General features: G+C 36.8%; 1 protein-coding gene across 8 annotated transcripts in view; it reads right to left on the bottom strand.

Annotated features, from left to right (window-relative positions):
• SLC25A40 (solute carrier family 25 member 40) overlaps window positions 1-19,338 on the bottom strand; it is a 62,224-nt gene that overhangs the window by 30,372 nt on the left and 12,514 nt on the right. For 4 of the 8 annotated variants that reach the window (XM_017536499.2, XM_017536503.2, XM_017536502.2 and 1 more), the window contains exons 2-3: window positions 2,470-2,538; window positions 503-621 (exon numbers count right to left, since the gene is read on the bottom strand). In XM_017536499.2, the coding sequence (XP_017391988.1) occupies window positions 503-599 (97 nt within the window). In that variant the 5' untranslated portion in view covers window positions 600-621; window positions 2,470-2,538. Of the gene's footprint in view, window positions 1-502; window positions 622-1,960; window positions 1,999-2,469; window positions 2,539-11,143; window positions 11,436-12,433; window positions 12,452-19,338 lie in introns of those variants that run through there. The other 4 variants (XM_037741340.1, XM_037741339.1, XM_017536501.2 and 1 more) reach the window with 4 other exon arrangements.

Raw genomic sequence — 19,338 nt, 5'->3', positions numbered from 1 at the left:
TACATCTATAAGAAACTGACTATAGAAATAGAAAACTGTGATCCAGGGAAATGTAAGAAACTCCCTGTTAATGTAAAGACTATTTGTAATTGTTGCTAACAAAAATTGATAAAATTCTGTATTATTAATTATGCTAATATTTTCTTCCATCTTATTGCTTTCTATTATAAAAAGGGAGATTCATAAAAGTTTAATGTTGACAGAGACCCAAAAGAAATCCCAGTATAAGCCCCTAAATTACAGATGAAATAATGAAGTTCAAAGAGAAGTTAGGTACGGTTCCTAAGTACATTCACCTTGAGAATGGCAAAGCAAGGACTAAAAATTCAATTTTTTAGAATTTTTTGAATCTCTGTCCAGGGTTGTTTTCATACAATCGTGCTGATGAAACATTCACAGATCATAAATGATAATATAATCATTATTTCACTGATACTAAAACTCAAATGGAAGCACTGACTCACTCACAGTTACATAATCTATATCAGTAACATAATTTTACCTATTAGTGATGTCAATATAGCTCCAGTACAAGAGGCAATCATTTGTTGAAAAGGTGTCACTTTGATAATCTCTGGTCTCCTTGTTTCAGGATCCATATTTTTAACTATTACAAAAAACCTGTTAAAAAGAAAATATAAAGTTAGAACATGTCCTTTGATCTTTCAAAAATGGTAACATCCTTTAGCTAAGCTGGGTGAGCAGCAGCAAATTAGTAAAGCAGCTAAGAGAGAATTAAGCAAACAGATACTGATCACATAACACAATGAAAGCAGCTGACTAATAAGTCTCAGAATCTGTGAACTCAGCCTCATAAACACTACTAAGAAATCTTTCCCAATAGAGTACAGAGGTATCAACAAATATAGCACTTTATTGTATACCAGTAGTTGTTGAACAGACACAAAATAAAAACACATAAGCTTAATAAGTATCTTACAAAAATCTGATGAGAAAAGCAATATAGAAACATAAAAAAGTTTTAAAAAGTCACATAATACAAAACAGTATAAAAATAACTTATGAATTTATTATTCCAAAATAATCACCAGCAGCCGAGAGTGGTGGTGGCTCACACCTGTTATACCAGCACTTTGGGAGGCTGAGGCAGGTGGATCACAAGGTCAGGAGTTTGAGACCAGCCTGACCAGTATGGTGAAACCCTGTCTCCACTAAATTTACAAAAATTAGCCAGGAGGGGTGGTGCGGGCCTATAATCCCAACTACTCAGGAGGCTGAGGCAGGCGAATTCCTTGAACCTGGGAAGAAGAGGATGCAGTGAGCAGAGACCTCACCACTGAACTCCAGCCTGGGCGACAGAGTGAGACTCAGTCTCAAAAATAAAGTAAAATAAAATAAATCACCAGCAATATATGGGTGTCATCTTTCCAAGATGATACATACATATGTATATGTCTATACACACACATTACATCTAAGTAAATATTGTATATTCATCAAACATATGTGCACTTACTTGTATGTGTATGTGCAACTTTTCTCAAAAACAAAACAGGTTAATACTATTCTGCTTGTTTCGTAGCCTGCTTTAACACTTAAAAATATATTATAGACATTGTGTCAATAAAAACAGATTTACATTTTTAGTGCTTGCACAGTATTTAACTGTATTTATTTAATCAGTTTCATATTGCTAGATACCAGGTTGTTGCCAATTTTTGAACTGTAAAATATTCTGCTATAAGATTCTTATACATACATATATATCTTTTTGTCTTCCTACAGTGACTTTTGGAAAGAAATAAGACTGATGGAATAAACTATTTTAAAACTTTATACAGGGCCGGGCACGGTGGCTCACATCTGTAATCCCAACACATTGGGAGGCCAAGGTGGGCGTATCACCTGAGGTCAGGAGTTTGAGACCAGCCTGGCCAACATGGTGAAACCCCATCTCTACTAAAAATACAAAAAATTAGCCAGGCATGGTGGCGCACACCTGTTCTCCCACTTACTTGGGAGGCTAAGGGCACGAGAATCGCTTGAACCCAGGGGGCAGAGGTTGCAATGAGCCAAGATCCCATTACTATACTCCAGCCTAGGTGACAGAAAGAGACTCCATCTAAAACAAAAACAAAAACAAAAACAAAAAAACAACTTGATACAAATTGCCATGATGCTTTCCAGAAAGCTTGGATAAAATTATACTTCCACTGGCAATATAAGAATTCCTATTTATCCATGCCTTATCAAATTCTCTGTCAAATTATGTATCATTCATTTTTTTCTGAACCATTCTAAAGTAGGCTGCATACATCATGCCCCTTCACCATAAATATGGAAGAGTATTACCTTATGTAATCACAATAGAATTAACAAATTCAGGAAAATTAATTTTCAACAGTACTCTACAGTTAATATTCCAATTTTCTTAATGATATCAATAATGTCCTTTATAAAAATAAATGGTAACTTTATTGTTTCTTTAGACTTTTATTATCTACCTACCTGGTTTGGGTCTTTTCTTCAACTCTATGCTCCAATATTTTATTATTTGTAACATCAGTAGCCAAAAACCTATAATTAAAAAGAAAGTAACTGTCTTATTTTTTCACACAGGAAAAGAATAATAAATCTAAAAGGAGTAAATAAAAACTTTAATACAAAAATCAATACTTATTAAATGCTTTCTACTAATTGCTTTGAGGAATATAAAGAGCACTCCATAAATGCAAGCATTAGTTATAGAAGCATTTTCACAAAAACATGTCATTCTAGTTCATCTACTCTGCTTTAAAAACAAATAAGCAAATCACTTTAGAGCCCAAACACAGTGATCAATCTTAGCATCATTTACAATAGAACCACCAGATTTTTTAACACAAAATTAAAGGTCCAGCATCATCTATGAAGGTTTTGTTTGTTTGTTTGTTTGTTTGTTTCTGGGGAGCAGGAGAGTGTACGAGGAGGAATCTTTAATTTGAACTGAAACAAGCAACAAGTTTTAGATCCAACTTCCAAATCACAGGAAATTCAGCAACTAGAGTAACAGGATGCCACAAAACAGTAGAAGTTGTACTATGTTAGCCTACAGGACTATTGCCTAGATTTCTTCAAGTCAAAGGTAAGACTTTTTATATATGTAGACAGACTGGAGTGTAGTTTCGTTCCTCTGCTGCTAAGACATACCTGAGACTTGGAAACTTACAAAAGAGGTTTAATGAATTCATAGTTTCACGTGGCTGGGGAGGCCTCACAATCACAGCAGAAGGAAAAAGTCATGTCTCACATGGCGGCAGACAAGAGAAGAGAACTTGTGCAGGGAAATTCCCCTTATAAAACCATCAGATTGTGTGAGAGGGTATTCACTATCATGAGAATAGGATGGGAAATACCCTCACGATTCAATTACCTCTCACCAGGTCTCTCCCACAATATGTGGGAACTGTGGAAGCTACAATTCAAGATGAGATCTGGGTGGGAACACCATCAAACTGTATCATCTTCCCCTGGCCAAAAAAGATGCTAAACATCTCTTAACATTTTTAACAGTAGTATATACTGCCTCTTCTGTAGTATGTCCACTTACATCTTTTATCTTCTTTGATGTTAAGGCATGTATAGTTTCCTTAATAGTTTAAGGGATCCTTTATTTAAAAAAATACTTAGGAGTGCATGATATGGTTTGGTTGTGTCCCCACTCAAATTTCATCTTAAATTTAGTTACCATAATCCCCACACGTCATGGGAGGGACCCAGTGAGAGGTAATTTAATCATGGGGCAGTTACTCTCATGATGTTCTCATAATAGTGAGTTCTCACAAGATCTGATGGTTTTGTGAGGGGCTCTTGCCCTTTTGCTTGGCACTTCTCCTTGCTGCCACCACGTAAAGAAGGACGTGTCTGCTTCCTCTTCCACCATCATTATAAGTGTACTGAGGCCTCCCCAGCCACACTGAACTGTGAGTCAATTAAATCACTTTCCTTTACAAAGGAAATACCTGACCCAGTCTCAGGTATTTCTTTATTAGCAGCATGGAAATGAACTAATTCATTTATTTATTTTTATTGGTACATGTGATAATCCGATGCATTCATATAATGTATCAAGATAAAATCAGAGTAATTGGGATATCCATTACTTTAAACATTTATCTTTTATTTATATTAGGAACATTCAAATTATTATCTTCTAGTTACTTTGACATGTACAACAGATTATTAACTATGCTTACTCTACCAACTAATCAAACACTAGACCTTATTTCTTCGATCTAACTGAAGTTTGTACTCATTCATCTACCCCTCTTCCCAGTTTCTCTGGTACTTACCAATCTACTCTCTATCTTCATGAGATCCACTTTTTTAGCTCTCCATATGAGTGAGAACATGTGATTATTTGTCTTTCTGTGTCTGGCTTATCTCAATTAATATAATGACTTCTAGGTTCATCCATGCTGTCACAAGTGACAGAATTTCATTCTCTTTATACATATGAATAGTATCGAGGGAATGTGTTATCTTTCAGGGTCCACAAGGGGGCATAGTTTTAAGGGCAAGAACTTCCCAGTGCCATGCCTCCCTCCCATCTCACTCCATAGGCTGGGAAGAAACTAAGAGTCAATTACCCCAGTGGAAGTTCTAAGGAACTTCTTTCATTGGCCAGAGGAACTTGGGGAGATGGGAATTTCTCCCAGGATAAATTCCCCTGTTCCTTCACCCACACGGAATTTCCAGCTCTCTGAAATTCCCTCCCACATAGTGGGAACAATCTTTCCCCTCCTGGATTTCCCCTCTGGGGTCCCATTTCCACATGCTCTTCGTGGCTTCCACCCAGTGTGGAAGCTGCTTTCCTCTCATGGGTTCCATCTTTCTGAATTCTCTCACTCAGTGTGAGAGGAGCTTTCCTTCTCTGGTTTTCCCTCTCTGGGAACCCTGCTCACTCAGTCTGAGAGCTGCTTTTCCTTCTCTCACTCAGTGGGAGAGCTAGCTGTTTCTCTCTCCCTTCTCCTGTTTCTCTTTCTCTACTTAAATAAATCACTTTCTACAAACACTCTTAAGTCCGGCATTTACTGCGCACAGCACTGTGGTATTCCCTCCCATTCTTGGGGAGTGATAAACCAAGAACATGGAAAAATGTCCTCAGGGGAACTAGGGGTTCCCCTAAACCCCAACACAACAGTATTTCATTGTATATCTACACAACATTTCTTTATTAATTCATCTGTTGATGGACACTTGGATCGATTGCCTATTGGCTATTGTGAATAATACTGCAATAAACATGGAAATGCAGAGACCTCTTCAATTTCTTTCATCAATATTTCACAATTTTCCTTGTATATGTCTTTCACTTCTCTGGTTAAAGAAATTATTAGGTATCTTATATTCTTTACAGCTGGTGTAAATGGAATGGCTTTCTCTATTTCTTTTTCAGATTGTTCACTGTTGGCATATATTTAAAGCTACCAATTTTTGTATGTTGATTTTATGTTCTGTGACTTTACTGAATTCATTTATCAGTTCTGAAAGTTTTCTGGTGGAGTCTTATAGATTTTTCTCAATAAAGGATTATGTCCTCTGCAAATGCTAGTTCGACTTCTTCCTTTCCAATTCTGATGCCCTTTATTTCTTTCTCTTGCCTAATTTTGTCCTGGCTACAACTCCCAGCACTATGTTGAATAAAGATGAAAATGGGCATCCTTGTCTTGTTCTAGATCCTAGAGAAAGGTTTTCAACTTTTCCCCATTCAGTGTGAAGTTAGCTGTGAGTTTTTCATATACATCTTTATTAGTTAGAAGAATGTTCCTTCTATTATCCCATTTGTTGAGGGTTTTTATTATAAAGAGATGCTGAATATTATTAAATGCATTTTCAGCATCTATTAGAAGGCTCATATGGTTTTTGTTCTTGGTTCTCTTAATGTGATAAATCACGTTTACTGATTTGCATGTGTTAAGCTATCTTTGCATCCCTGGTATGAATTCCACTTGAACATGGGAAATGACCTTTTTAATATACTGTTGAATGTGGCTTGCAAGTATTAAGCTGAGGATTTTTGCATGTATGTTCACCAGTAATACTGACCTATTGTTTTGCTTGTTGTATCCTTGCCTAGCATTGGTATTAGTATGATATTAGTAGGATGAGTTTGGAAGTATTCCCTCCTCTTCAATTTTTTTTGAAGACTCTGGGTTGAATTGGTATTCATTCTACTTTAAATGTTTGGAAGAATTCCATAGTAAAGGCCGGGCGCGGTGGCTCACGCCTGTAATCCCAGCACTTTGGGAGGCCGAGGCGGGTGGATCACGAGGTCAAGAGATTGAGAGCATCCTGGTCAACATGGTGAAAACCCGTCTCTACTAAAAATAGAAAAAATTAGCTGGGCATGGTGGCACATGCCTGTAATCCCAGCTACTCAGGAGGATGAGGCAGGAGAATTGCCTGAACCCAGGAGGTGGAGGTTGTGGGGAGCTGAGATTGCGCCATTGCACTCCAGCCTGGGTAACAAGAGCGAAACTCCGACTAAAAAAAAAAAAAAAAAAAAAAAGAATTCCATAGTAAAGTTCTCAGATCCTGGGCTTTTCTTTGATGGGGAACTTTATTTGTGGCTTTAATCTCATCATCCATTCTGCTTTGTTGAGGCTATTTCTTTGTGGTTCAATCTTGGTAAGTTCTAAGAGTCCATAAATTTTTCCATTTCCTCTAGGTTTTCCAATTTGTTGGTATGTAGTTGTTCATAATAGTCTCTGATGAGTTTGTATTTCTGTGATCTCAGTTATGTTCCCTTTCTTATCTCAGATTTATTTGGATCTTTTTTTCTTAGTCAATCTAAAGGTTTGTCAATTTTATATTCAAAAATAAACTTTTCATTTCATTAATCTACTGAATTGTTTTTTCCTGTCTCAATTTCATCTATCTGTACTCTGATCTTCATTACTTCTTTCCTTCTAATAATTTTGGGTTTAGTTTGTTCTTGCTTTTCCAGTTCCTTGATAAGCTTCGTCAGGTTGTTTGAAGTCATTCTGCTGTTTGGTTGTAGGTATTTATTGCTATACACTTCCCTCTTAGTACCTTTTTTGATATATCCCATAAATTTTAGCAAGTTGTATCTCCGATTTTCATTTGTTTTGTGAAATTTTAAAATTTCCTTTGTAATTTCATTGGCCCTTGGTCATTCAAAAACATGTTGGTTTAATAATTCTCCTGTATTTGTATAGTTTCCAAGGTTCCTCTTGCTTTTCTAGTGTTGTTCCATTGTGGACAGAAAAAACACACCTGATGTGATTTCTATTTTTTTTTTTTAATCTGTTGAGACTTGTTTAGTGTCCTAAGATATGATCTATTCTGAAGACTGTTTCATCTGCTGATGAAAATAATGTGTATTTTGTAGCAATTCAAATGTTCTATAAATGTCAGCTAGGCCTGTGTAGTTTAACTCCAGTGTTTCCTGGTTGGTGTTACGTCTCAATGATCTGTCCATTATCGAGAGGGTGTTATTGAAGCTCCCCACTAATACTGAATTGCAGTCTCTCTCTCCCTTTAGGACTAGTTTAAACATTTAATTGATATGTATTAGGTGCATCTATATTCAGGGTGGATGTGGTAATTTAATACATTCATATAATTTATAAAGTCTAATCAGTGTAATTGGGATATCCAGCACCTTAAATATGTTACTTCTATTTGACACATGTGAATTATTTTCTTCTAGCTATTTTGAAATACACAACCGATTAATGTAAACTACATCCATCCTACTGATTTATCAAAACATGTTATCTTATTTATCTAACTGTTCCCTTTAGATCTATTAAGGTTCGCTTTATATACTGGGGTGTTCCAGCATTGGTTACATAAATATTTATCATTGTTATATCATCTTGCTGAATTGACCCCTTTATCATTTTATAGTGACTTTGTCTCTTTTTACAGTCATGAATTGGTAGTCTATTTACATAAGCTACTCTACATCCTTTTTGATTTCCACTTGCATGAGTGAAATACCTTTCTCCATCCCTTCACTTTCCATTTGTGTCTTTATAGATTAAGTGGGTTTCTTATAAAAAGCATACAGTAGGGTCTTGTTTTTCTTAATCCATTTAGCTATTCTGTGTCTTTAAACTGAGAACTGAATTCATTTTTGTTCCATGTTAGTACTGATAATAACTTACCACTGCCATTTTGTTATTTAATGGCTGTTTTCTAACTTGTCTCCTCTTCTTCCATTCTTACTGTTTTCCTTTGTGACTAGGTGATTTTCTTTGTTAGTATGTTTTGTTGATTTTTCTTTCTTTCTTTTTTTTTTTTGAGACAAGGTCCTGTTCTGGTACCCAAGCTGGAGTGGAGTGACAGCATCACAGCTAACTGCAACCTCAAGCTGCTGGGCTCAAGCAATACTACCGTCTCAGCCTCTTGAAGAGCTAGGGCTACAGGCATGAGTCACTGCTACTGTCTAACGCATTGCTTGTTGTTTTTAGTGTGTCTACAATAAGTTTTTGCATTGTGCTTAACATAAGTCTTAAAAATTACCTTGTAAATACAAGGTAATTTCTAAAAGATGAAAGCTTACATTAGATAACAAAGAATAGAAACACAGAAAATTAAATAAAAAAGCTCTATACTTTAATTACATCCTCCACACATTTTGAATTTATATCTTAATTTACATATTTTTATATTCCTTATGTCTCAATAGGCTGCAGTAGCTATCACAGTTTTTGACAGATTTTTCTCTTAGGCTTCACACTAGAGTCATAAGTGAATTGTACACCACAATTACAGCATTAGAATATTCTTGGGTGGCCAGGTGTGGTGGCTCAGGCCTGTCATCCCAGTACTTTGGGAGGTCAAGGTGAGTGGATCACTTAAGGCCACAAGTTCGAGACTAGCCTGGCCAACAAAGCGAAACCCCAACTCCACTTAAAAATAAATAAAAATTAGTCAGGTGTGGTGGCACATGCCTGCAGTTCCAGCTACTTAGAAGGCTGAGGGAGGAGAACTGCTTGAGCCTAGGAGGCAGAGGCTGCAGTAATCCGAGATCATGCCACTGCTCTTCAGTCTGAGCAACACAGCGAGATTCCATCTTGGAAAAAAAAAAAAAAAGAAAAAATAATATTCTGGGGAGCTGTGCATAGTGGTTCATTTCCCCCTACCTATATGCCTGTAATCCCAGCAGTTTGGAAGGCTAAGGCAGGTGGATCTCTTGAGCCCAGGAGTTTGAGACTAGCATGGGCAACATGGTGAAACCCCATCTCTACAAAAAATATAGAAATTAGCCAGGTGTGCTGGCACACACTTGTAGTTCCATCTACTTGGGAGGCAGAGGTGGGATGATCACTGGAGCCCACAAAGCAGAGGCTTCAGTGAGCTGAGATCATGCCACTGCACTCCAGCCTGGTCAACAGAACAAAACCCTCTCCGGGGAAAAAAAAAAAAAAAAAGAATATTAACGGTCTGGTCTGTGTACTTACTTTAACTGGCCAGTTTCACACCTTCAAATGTTTTCTTTTTGAACATGTTTTTGTCTTCCAGAATTCCCTTTAGAATTTCTTGTAAAATTCGTTGGTAGCGGTGAAGTCTCCTAGCTTTTGTCTGGGAAAACTTTATCTGGTTTTGCTATTTCAAGGATATACTTGCTAGATACAGTATCCTTGGATGACAGATTTTTATTTTCATTCAGCCCTTTAAAAATGTCATCTAACTCCTTCCTGGCCTATATGGCTTCCGTTGAGATGTTTGTTGCCAGATGAATTGGAGTATGTTTACATGTTATTTGATTCTTTTCTCTTGCTGCTTTTAGAATCCTTTCTTTATCCTTGCCCTTTAAGAGTTTGATTATATGCCTTAGGGTAATCTTATTTGGATCAAATCTATTTGTTGTTCTCAGACCTTCCTATACCTGGATATTTATATCTTTCTCAAGTTTGGGAATGTTTTCTGTTATTATTTCTCTGAATAAGTTTTCTACCTCAACTCCCTCTTGAACACTAATTATTTTTAGATTTGGTCTATTTAAGTAATTTTCTGTATCTTGCAGGTAATCTTCATCTTTCTAATTTTTTCTCCTCTGAATGTATGTTTTCAAATAGCCTGTCGCTCACTGATTCTTTTCTCTGCTTGGTCCATTCTGCTGTTCAGTCTCTAATAAAATTTTTAGTTGCCCAATATATTTCTGAGATCCAAATTTCATTTTTAAAAATAATTTCAATCTGTTTAATTTCTTTAATGAATTTCTGAATTTTTTTATCTTGGAGATCACTGAGTTTACTTAAAACTGCTATTTTAAATCCTTGATCAGAGAGCTCATATACTTTTTGTCTCATTAGGATCAGTCATTGGAGTTTTTCTTTGTCTTTTTGGGGACGTCACTGTTCCCTATTTGTTATGTCCTGTAGATTTATGTCCACATTTTCGCAATGAATAATTCATTTATTCCAGTCTTCTTGGTTTGGCTTGATTTGGTGTTTACTGGGCATGTTTGCTTAGCCACTCTTTGTAATTTACCTGTTGAATATTGTTTCCCACTAGGTCACCACCACCTTTTTAGTACTAGATGGCACCTTAAACACAGGTTTGCCTCAGCTTTTGTAAACAATCTAAGTGTTGCCTGTACTGAATGGGGAAAATCACAAAGAATGTATCACAGCAGTGTGAGAAGGATCATTAGGAGTTCCTGCCTAGGGGACCTGTAGAACATACCTCTTACAGTGTGGTGCTGCTGAACAGCCACTATGATTTGGCATCTCCTTTGGTTGAGTTGCAGAGCAGAGTTTGCAAGGTCAGGGATAGTGTTACTACCTCCCCGCCTTTTACTCTGCCTGTCCTTAGCAATATTTCTACCTTCAGGCACTGCCAATGCTTCCAGTGAGTTGAGGGAGGAAAAATTCTCCTGAGAGGGAACCTGAGATGATAGGGAAGCTAGTTATCCACCTCGATTTCACAACTTCCAGCAGAGAAACCATGAATTGAAGGGAACTATTCTGTGCATTTGGTGCCACAAAGACTCAAGGGAAGACTATCACAGATAAGAAGTCCAATTACCATCTGTTTAGGAAAAACTCCAAAACAATGTTTTTTCTCTGCTCTCACACCAGAACAATCCAAAAATTATTTGACCAAATGTTTGCAGGTGGGGATTTCCCCCTATCTATATGCAGAATTTAATTCTGACACTACCTACCTGGAAATAGAGTCTGATCCTTCAGGTTGAGGGCTCAGTCTCCAAGATTGCCTCCCCACCTTCAGTCACAAGTCCATGCCTCCAGAACTTCTGACCAATCAGATTCAAGTTGGGGTTCCCACAACTTCCTCCTTGGGTTTGAACAATTTGCTAGAGTGGCTCACAGAACTCAGCAAAACAGGCTTAAATGATATTGCAAAGGATACGGATGAAGAAATGTATAGGGCAAGGTACAGGTGAAGGTGTGTGGCACTTCCATTCAATCCCTGGGCATGCCACCCTGCAGGAACCTCCAGATATACAGCTATCCAGAAGCTCTCTGAACCCTGTCCTCTAAAGTTTTTATGAAGGCTTCATGATGTAGGCCTAGTTAATTAAACCACTGGTCATTGGTGATCAACTTGACCTTCAACGCCTCTCCTCTCCCAGAGGGTTTCAGGGAAGGGCTGAAAGTCCCAAACTTCTAATCATGGCTTCATCTTTATGGTAACCAGCCCCACCCTAAAGCTATCAGTCAGTACTAGCATACAAAAATACAGGACTTTGGAGATTCTAAGGATTTAAGAGTTGTACATCAGGAAATGGGACATGAAGGCCAAATATTTATTTCCCAGTATCAGACTATCTGCTTAAGAGTTTTTTCATTTCTCTGTGGCCCTGAAAGCTGCCTCATCCTATTTGAGTTCTGGGATATTGGTGGTAGTAATCTTGGCACTGTATATTTGCTTTCAGTTTTCTGTTAAAGAGACTGAAGTCAACTTGCTCCTACACCACCATTTTGGAACTGAAAAATTCCCCTTTGGCTGCGTGTGGTGGCTCATGCCTATATTTCTAGCACTTCGGGAGGCCAAGGGAGGCAAACTACTTGAGCTCAGGAGTTTCATACAAACCTGGGCAATGTGGTAAAAACCTCACCTTTAAAAAAATATATAAAGAATTAGCTAGGTGTGGTGGTGTGCACCTTTAGTCCCAGCTACAAGGGGGGCTGAGGTGGGAGGATCACTTGAGCCTAGGAGGTCAAGGCTGCAGAAAACGAAGATCATGCCACTGCAATACAGCCTGGGTGTCAAAGTGACAAAGTGAGAACCTGTCTCAAAAAATAAAAAACCTCTCCCCTTTATTCTATTATAGTTGTACCCCTTTTCTTCTGGTTTCCTTCATTCACTATAATTATTTTGAAACACATTCATTTTATTACATACATTGATACTTGGTTCCTTTCCACTGTTGAATACTATTCCATTTTATACACACACACACACACACACACACAATAATTTATCCATTTACCTGTTGATGAAAATCTGGGTTGTTTCAAGTTGGGGACTATTACAAATAAAGCAGCTATGAATATCTGTTTAAATCTTGAGTAAATACATAAATAGAATAGCTGGATCAAATGGTAAATCTATGTTTAATTTTTAAAGAAATTCCAAAAATGTTTTCCAAAGCAGTTGAACCATTTTACATACCCACCAGCACTATATGCAAGTTCCAGTTGCTTTACATCCTTAACAACATTTGGTACAGTCAGGTTTAACACTTTATTCCTGTGAATAGCTGAATTGTGAAATCTCATTGTGGTATTACTTTGCATTTTTCCAAGGAATTATTACGTTATGCATCTTTCCATGTCTTTATTTCCTATCTAATGTATCTTCTTTGGAGAAACAGCTATTTAAATCCTTTGTTCATTTTTAAATTGGGTAATCTTCTTATCATTGAGTTATAATAATTCTTTATATATTTTGGATACTAGACCCTTACCAGATATATAACATACAAAATAGCTTATTTTGTGGGCTGTCTTTTCACTTTCTTCATAGTGTTCTTCAACATACAAAAGTTTTAAGTTTAGACAAAGTCCAATTTGCCTTTTTTTTTTTTTTTTTCTGTTGTTGCCCTTCTGAAGCAAAGGACAAAAGTGATAACATGTCACTTTCAAGATTAATTTATAAAAGACTGTGATGTCCACTAAAGCAGACTGTGCTTTCTTCACTAGCTTTATCTGATGATAGGAACAGGAGGGAATGAAATTCTGGGCAGAAGAGGACAGATCCCCAGGGAATGTCCCACCCTCAAGCCTGGAACTGCAGCCCAAAGTGGTAATTTACATCCCTGTTTTTCCACTTGAATGTTGCCTTTTCCAAAGCCATCCAGGGCCTGCCCTACCCCATCCTGTACCCATAAAAATCCCAGGCTCGGCTGGCAGAGGGAAGAGGAGAAGCAGCTGGATGTCTGAGAGAAGCAGCTTGACTTCAGAGTGATGGCTTGACGGCATAGCTTTGGAGATGAGTCTGGCTGGGGATGGCCATACTTCAGGGGAAGACTACCTTCCTGCTCCAACCCCTTTTCAGCTCTCCTTTCGGCATAGCTTTGGAGATGTGTCTGGCTGGGGATGGCCAGACTTCAGGGGAAGACTACCTTCCTGCTCCAACCCCTTTTCAGCTCTCCTTCCAGCATAGCTTTGGAGATGAGCCTGGCTGGGGATGGCCGGACTTCAGGGGAAGACTACCTTCTTGCTCCAACCCCTTTTCAGCTCTCCTTCCCACTGACAGCCACTTTCAACAGCAATAAAATCCCCTGCATCTACCATCTTCAAATCATTCATGTGACCTCATTCCTCCTGGATGCCAGACAAGAATTCATGCGCCACACATGTGCGTGCAAAAAGCTGTCACACTAATCCTCCTAAGCTGTTAACACTTGAGCCATCCACGGATGGCAAAGCTAAAAGGGCACTGTATCATTTCCTCTGGGGCTTCAGAGGACACAGGCGCCCTCTCCTAGATGCCACGATGGGGCTAGTACAGAGTTTGCTCTTGCTGGCACCCAAAAGCACTCGCTCCAGCTCCTGCACCTGCTTACCTGTACTCCCCATATCATGCGAGAGGTAGAACGGCGAGTGAGTGAAGCTTGCACCTGCTAGCATTCATGCACTCTAGTTCCCAAGCATGAAGGGGTCAGGGAAATACCCTGATTCAATGATACAAGGTGTCATGCTATGAACTGCTCTAAGTAGAGGCCCACTTGGGCAACAAAAACAGCCTCCAGATAATAGCACTGAACTGAGACCCTTCAGATCAACAAGACGAAGGCAAGTGAATCTTGCTACCAACTACTAGTGAGCTTGAAATTAGATCCCTCCCTGGTTGGGCCTTGAGATCAATGCAACCTCAGCCAAAACCTTCATTGCACTGTACTGAGAAATCCTGAGCTTACTCAACTAAGCTGGATTCAGATTCCTGACCCACAAAAACTGTGAGATAATACAGATTAACTATTTTAAGATACTACGTTTTGGAATAATTTATTGCACAATAGACGGTATCTACTGAGATGATCATATGGTTTTTCCTTTTTAGTCTGGTTACTGCTTGATTCCAGGGATAAACCTCCATTTACCCATGATGTTTTATCCTTTGTATACACATTGGTTTTCATTTGTTAAAATTTTGCTAAGATTTTAACCATCTATGTTTATTAGGGATGCTGGTCCATAATTTTTTGTGTCATCTTTGCCTTTTTTAAGATTCACATTTAAAAGAATTCGCCCGTGAAGCCATCCAAGCCTTAAGTTTTCTTTAGTAGATATAAGAATATTCAAGTTATTTCTTCTCATGTAAGCTTTGATAGTTGGTATATTTCAAGTAATTTGTCCATTTCATTTAAGTTGTTGCATCTATGAGCAAAAGACTGTTTATAAATATTGCTTTGTTGTCATTTTAACAGTGACTGGTTCTGTATTTGTGTTTTCACTAATTTATTAAAAATCTTAATAAACGAAGAAATATACCATTTCATAGACTGGAAGAATACATGCTATAAAGATACAAATTCTCCCAAATTTATCTACAGATTCAAAGGAATCATAACCAAAATTACAATTCTTTTTACTTTTGTGGGTTTGACAAACTATTTTCCAAAACTTACATGGAAGTAGAAAATGGCAAGAATTATCTAAAGTTTTGAGATACAGCTAAAGCAGCATTTACAATGAAATTTACAGCTTTACATGCTTATATTAGAGAAGTCCTAAAATTAATGATTTAAACATTTTCCCAAATGTTTGTATTAGAGAAGGCCTAAAATTAATGACCTAAGCATCTTCTCAAAGAAACTTAAAAAAAGAGCAAATAAAAACCAAAAGAAGAAGAAAGAAATAAAACAGAAACTAATACAATTGAAAGCTGAAAAAAAATACGAAAAAAAAATAAAAGCTGGTCCCTTGAGGCAAAAAACAAACAAACAAAAAAGATAAATGTCCACTTAGATGACAGATGCAGAAGAAAACCTTTGACAACATCCTATACCCACCACGACTGAAAGGCTTCAGCAAGTCCTTCAATTCCTTTCAATGAAAGGGAAATTTCTTGGTTTGATAAGAACCATTTACCACTCTAATCATTTCTATCCAACAAAGTGCTGAAGAATTTAGCCAGTACAGTAAATCAAGAAAATTAAGTGCACACAAAATTAAATTAAATGCATACAAATTGTAAAGAATGCAGTGTCTAGTCACAGATAAAATGTAGACAAACCTTAAGAACCCACAAACTTTAAAAAGCCACTTAGAAGTAGCAACTTCGTTTAGAAGGGTCACAAGATTAGTTAATATATAAAACTGTATTCCTATATATTAGCAACAAAGTTATTTGAAACAAAGTGTCAGACAGTTCCAAAAATGTAAAATATTTAGATGTAAAGCTATACAACATGTACAAGCTTTGTATGCTGAGAACTAAAAGACACTAATAAAGCCAAGAAGCCCTAAGTAAATGAGAAATATTCCATAGTCATAGATTGCAAGACTCAAAATTATGAGGTCATCTGTTCTCTCCCAACTGATATACAGGTTCATAGCAATTCTGAATAAAACCCTAGCACATTTCTTAGAAACAGACAAATTGATTCTAAAATTTATACAGAAAGACAAAGAAACCAGAATAGCCAATACGATTTTGAAAAGGAAGAACAAAGTTGGAAGCCTCACACTACCTGATTTTCTGACTTAATGTAAAGCTACATTAGTTAAGATATGGTGGTAATGAAGAAAGAACAGGCATATTGAGCAATGGAATGAAACAGAGAGTAAAAAAAAAAAAAATACATCCACATATATATGATCAAATTATTTGTGACCATGGCAAAAAGACATTAAATGAAGAAGGAACACTCTTTTTCGATAAATTGTGCTGGAATAATTAGATGTAAAAGGAATCTCCATCTATAACATCATACTGGATAAAAAAAATCTAACTCAAAATGGATGTAGACTTAACTGTAAAACCTCTAAGTATAAACTTTAAGAAGTAAACACAGGTATGTTTATGATCTTGGATTAAACATATATTTCTTAGACATGACACCAAAGGCATAATCCATAAAAGAAAAACAGTATAAATTATGTATCAAATTTAAGAACTCTTTGTCTTTGAAAGATGCTGATAAAAAAATTAAAAAAAAAAAAGCCACAGACTGAAAAAAATTTTTCACATATCACATATCTGATAAAGGACTTATATCCAGAATACATAAATAACTCCCAAAACTCAGTAAGAAAATGAATAACCCATTTTTTTTCTATGTGTATGAGACAGAGTCTTGCTCTGTCACCCATGTTTGAATGCAGTGCGACAATCTTAGCTCACTGCAACCTCCGCCTCCTGGGTTCAAGTGATTCTCCTGCCTTAGCCTCCCAAGTAGCTAGGGTTACAGACACCTGCCATCACACCTGGCTAGTATTTGTATCTGTAGCAGAGATGAAGTTCTACCATGCTGGCCAGGCTGTTCTTGAACTCCTGACCTCAGGTGATCCACCTGCCTTGACCTCCCAAAATGTTGGGATTACAAGTGTTGAGCCACCACACCTGGCCAAATAACTCACTTTTTTTTTTAATAGGCAAAAGATATACCCAACAAGAAAACGAAATGATGCTCCACATCATGAAAATCAAACTAAACCATAATAAGATACCTCTACATAGTTATTAGAATGGCTTTAAAAAACGCTGATGATACCACGTGCCAGTAAAGATACAAAGCACCTAGACAACTCTCATAAATTGTTAGTAGAAATGTAAAATGTCATAACTACTTTAGAAAACATTTTGCCAGTTTCTTATATGTGTACAAGGTTGAACAAATAAGTAAATGTATAGTAAACAATAACAGCCAGGTTTCTCACTGTCACAGAATGAAGATACAAATAAAGAAAACAGGAAAGCTAGAAGAAACCCTGTCCTATGGTGTTGGATTTGAATCCAAGCTATTTTAACAAACTTATAACATTAAAATGCATGTATACAAATAGACAAAAACAGAAAGAATTATAAATATATATAAATGCATGAATTAGTATACATATAAATATTTATAAGCTGTGTCTGCTGAGTAAAGAACCAATGATACCCCAGTAGCAATAATTCAGTAGTAATAAATACACCTATTATCCAGATCATAATCTTTAATTCTCCAATAAAAAGAAAGAGGAGTGCCTGGAGAAGTGGTTGTTTCCAGGCCTAGGGCAGGCAAAATACAAAATGGAACTGCCACAATGCTAAAAAAATAAGGAAATGATTTAAAAGGATGAGAGTGCAGTGGTAAGAAGACACATAGAAGGGGAAAGCCAAACTGAAAGAGTTCTCAAAGGCCAAGGTTAGAACAATTTGAGCAATGAAACCAAAATAATTCTTCTGGATTATAACTAATGGCATAAAATAAATATCCATCAGCAGATATTGATATAAACAGACAACTGAATAAAGAGTTGGGGACAAGTGATGTTCTTCCTTACAAAAGCATTCCTATTAATGAATCATCAGATTCATCAAAAAAAAATCATCATCAGAACATCAGGGTAATAAGTGCTGTAATAACAAAGTAATAAGAATCCACCAATAGATGCTAAAATTAGTGAGGAGAAAGAGGATATTTCCACAGTCTTAAAGTATCTTCCCTAAGATACTTATTGATTACAAACATAAAGATAGTACTTTAACAGTAGAAAAACTCTCCAGACACCAGACATCGCCTTACCAAGGGGTTAAGGTTAACATCATGATTAATATCACCAATAATAAGAAATGTAAATACTACGTACCCCCGTCACAATGTACTGAGAAGAAGATTTTCTGTGGTATCCTTGCCAAAAATGCATACTCTCTAATCATGAAGATCTATCTGACAAAACCAAATTAAATGACATATTACAAAATAACTGACTAGTAGTCTTCAAAGTCATGACAAAGACTGAGGAACCATCACAAATTAAAGGCAGAAGAGACATGACAATTAAGTATAATGTGGGATCCTGGAGTAGATCCTAGAACAGTAAAAGGCCATCAGTGGGAAAAACTCACAACATATAAATAATTAAGTGTAGCTTAGGAAAAAGTCTTGTACCAATGTTAATTTCTTATTTTGATGTACTTATAGTATGGAAAATGTTAACATTAAGAGAATAAAAAAAGTTTAAACAATCCTAACACGTAACACCCTCAATTCAATGTATTTACACAAGTAAAATGAGAAACTTACATTTATATAAAAACTCGTATACAAATAGTTGTATTATCTTTCTATATCAATTTTTCCAAACTAGAATCTACTCAAACATCTCTCAACTGGGAAATGCATAAACAAATTTTTATATGTATTAAATGGAACACTACTCAGCAATAAAAAGGAAGAAAATATTGATACATCCAACAACAGAGATGAATCTCAAATAAATTATCCTATGTAAAAGAAACCTGACTCAAAAGACTACATACCATTGTTTCATTTAGTTGGCATTATTCAAAGGCAAGATGATAATAAAACAGATTGGATTGGCAAAGGATTGAAGTGGACAAGAGGAAAAGACTAATGGCCACAGAGAAGTGACAGAACTGTTCTGAATCTTGCTTCTGATGATTACACTGTGTTTGTCAAAACTCAAAGATATATGTACTAATAAGTGCAAGACTGATAATATGTACATCACCTTTAAAAAGACAGCATTACAGCCTGGGCAACATAGGTAGACCCTGTCTCTGCAAAAATTTTAGAAATGAGCCAGGCCTGCTGATGCCTGCTTGTAGTGCCATTACTCAGGAGGCTGAGGTGGGAGGATCATCTGAGCCCAGGAGTTCAAGGATGATAATGCCACTGCACTCCAGCCTGAGCAATAGAACGAGACTCTGTCTCAAAAA

This window comes from Cebus imitator, unplaced genomic scaffold (assembly GCF_001604975.1).
Source record: "Cebus imitator isolate Cc_AM_T3 unplaced genomic scaffold, Cebus_imitator-1.0 Scaffold98, whole genome shotgun sequence".
NCBI classification, from domain to species: Eukaryota; Metazoa; Chordata; class Mammalia; order Primates; family Cebidae; genus Cebus; species Cebus imitator.
Note: the sequence above shows the minus strand (reverse complement) of the source record. Positions and strands in the feature narration are given on the sequence as shown.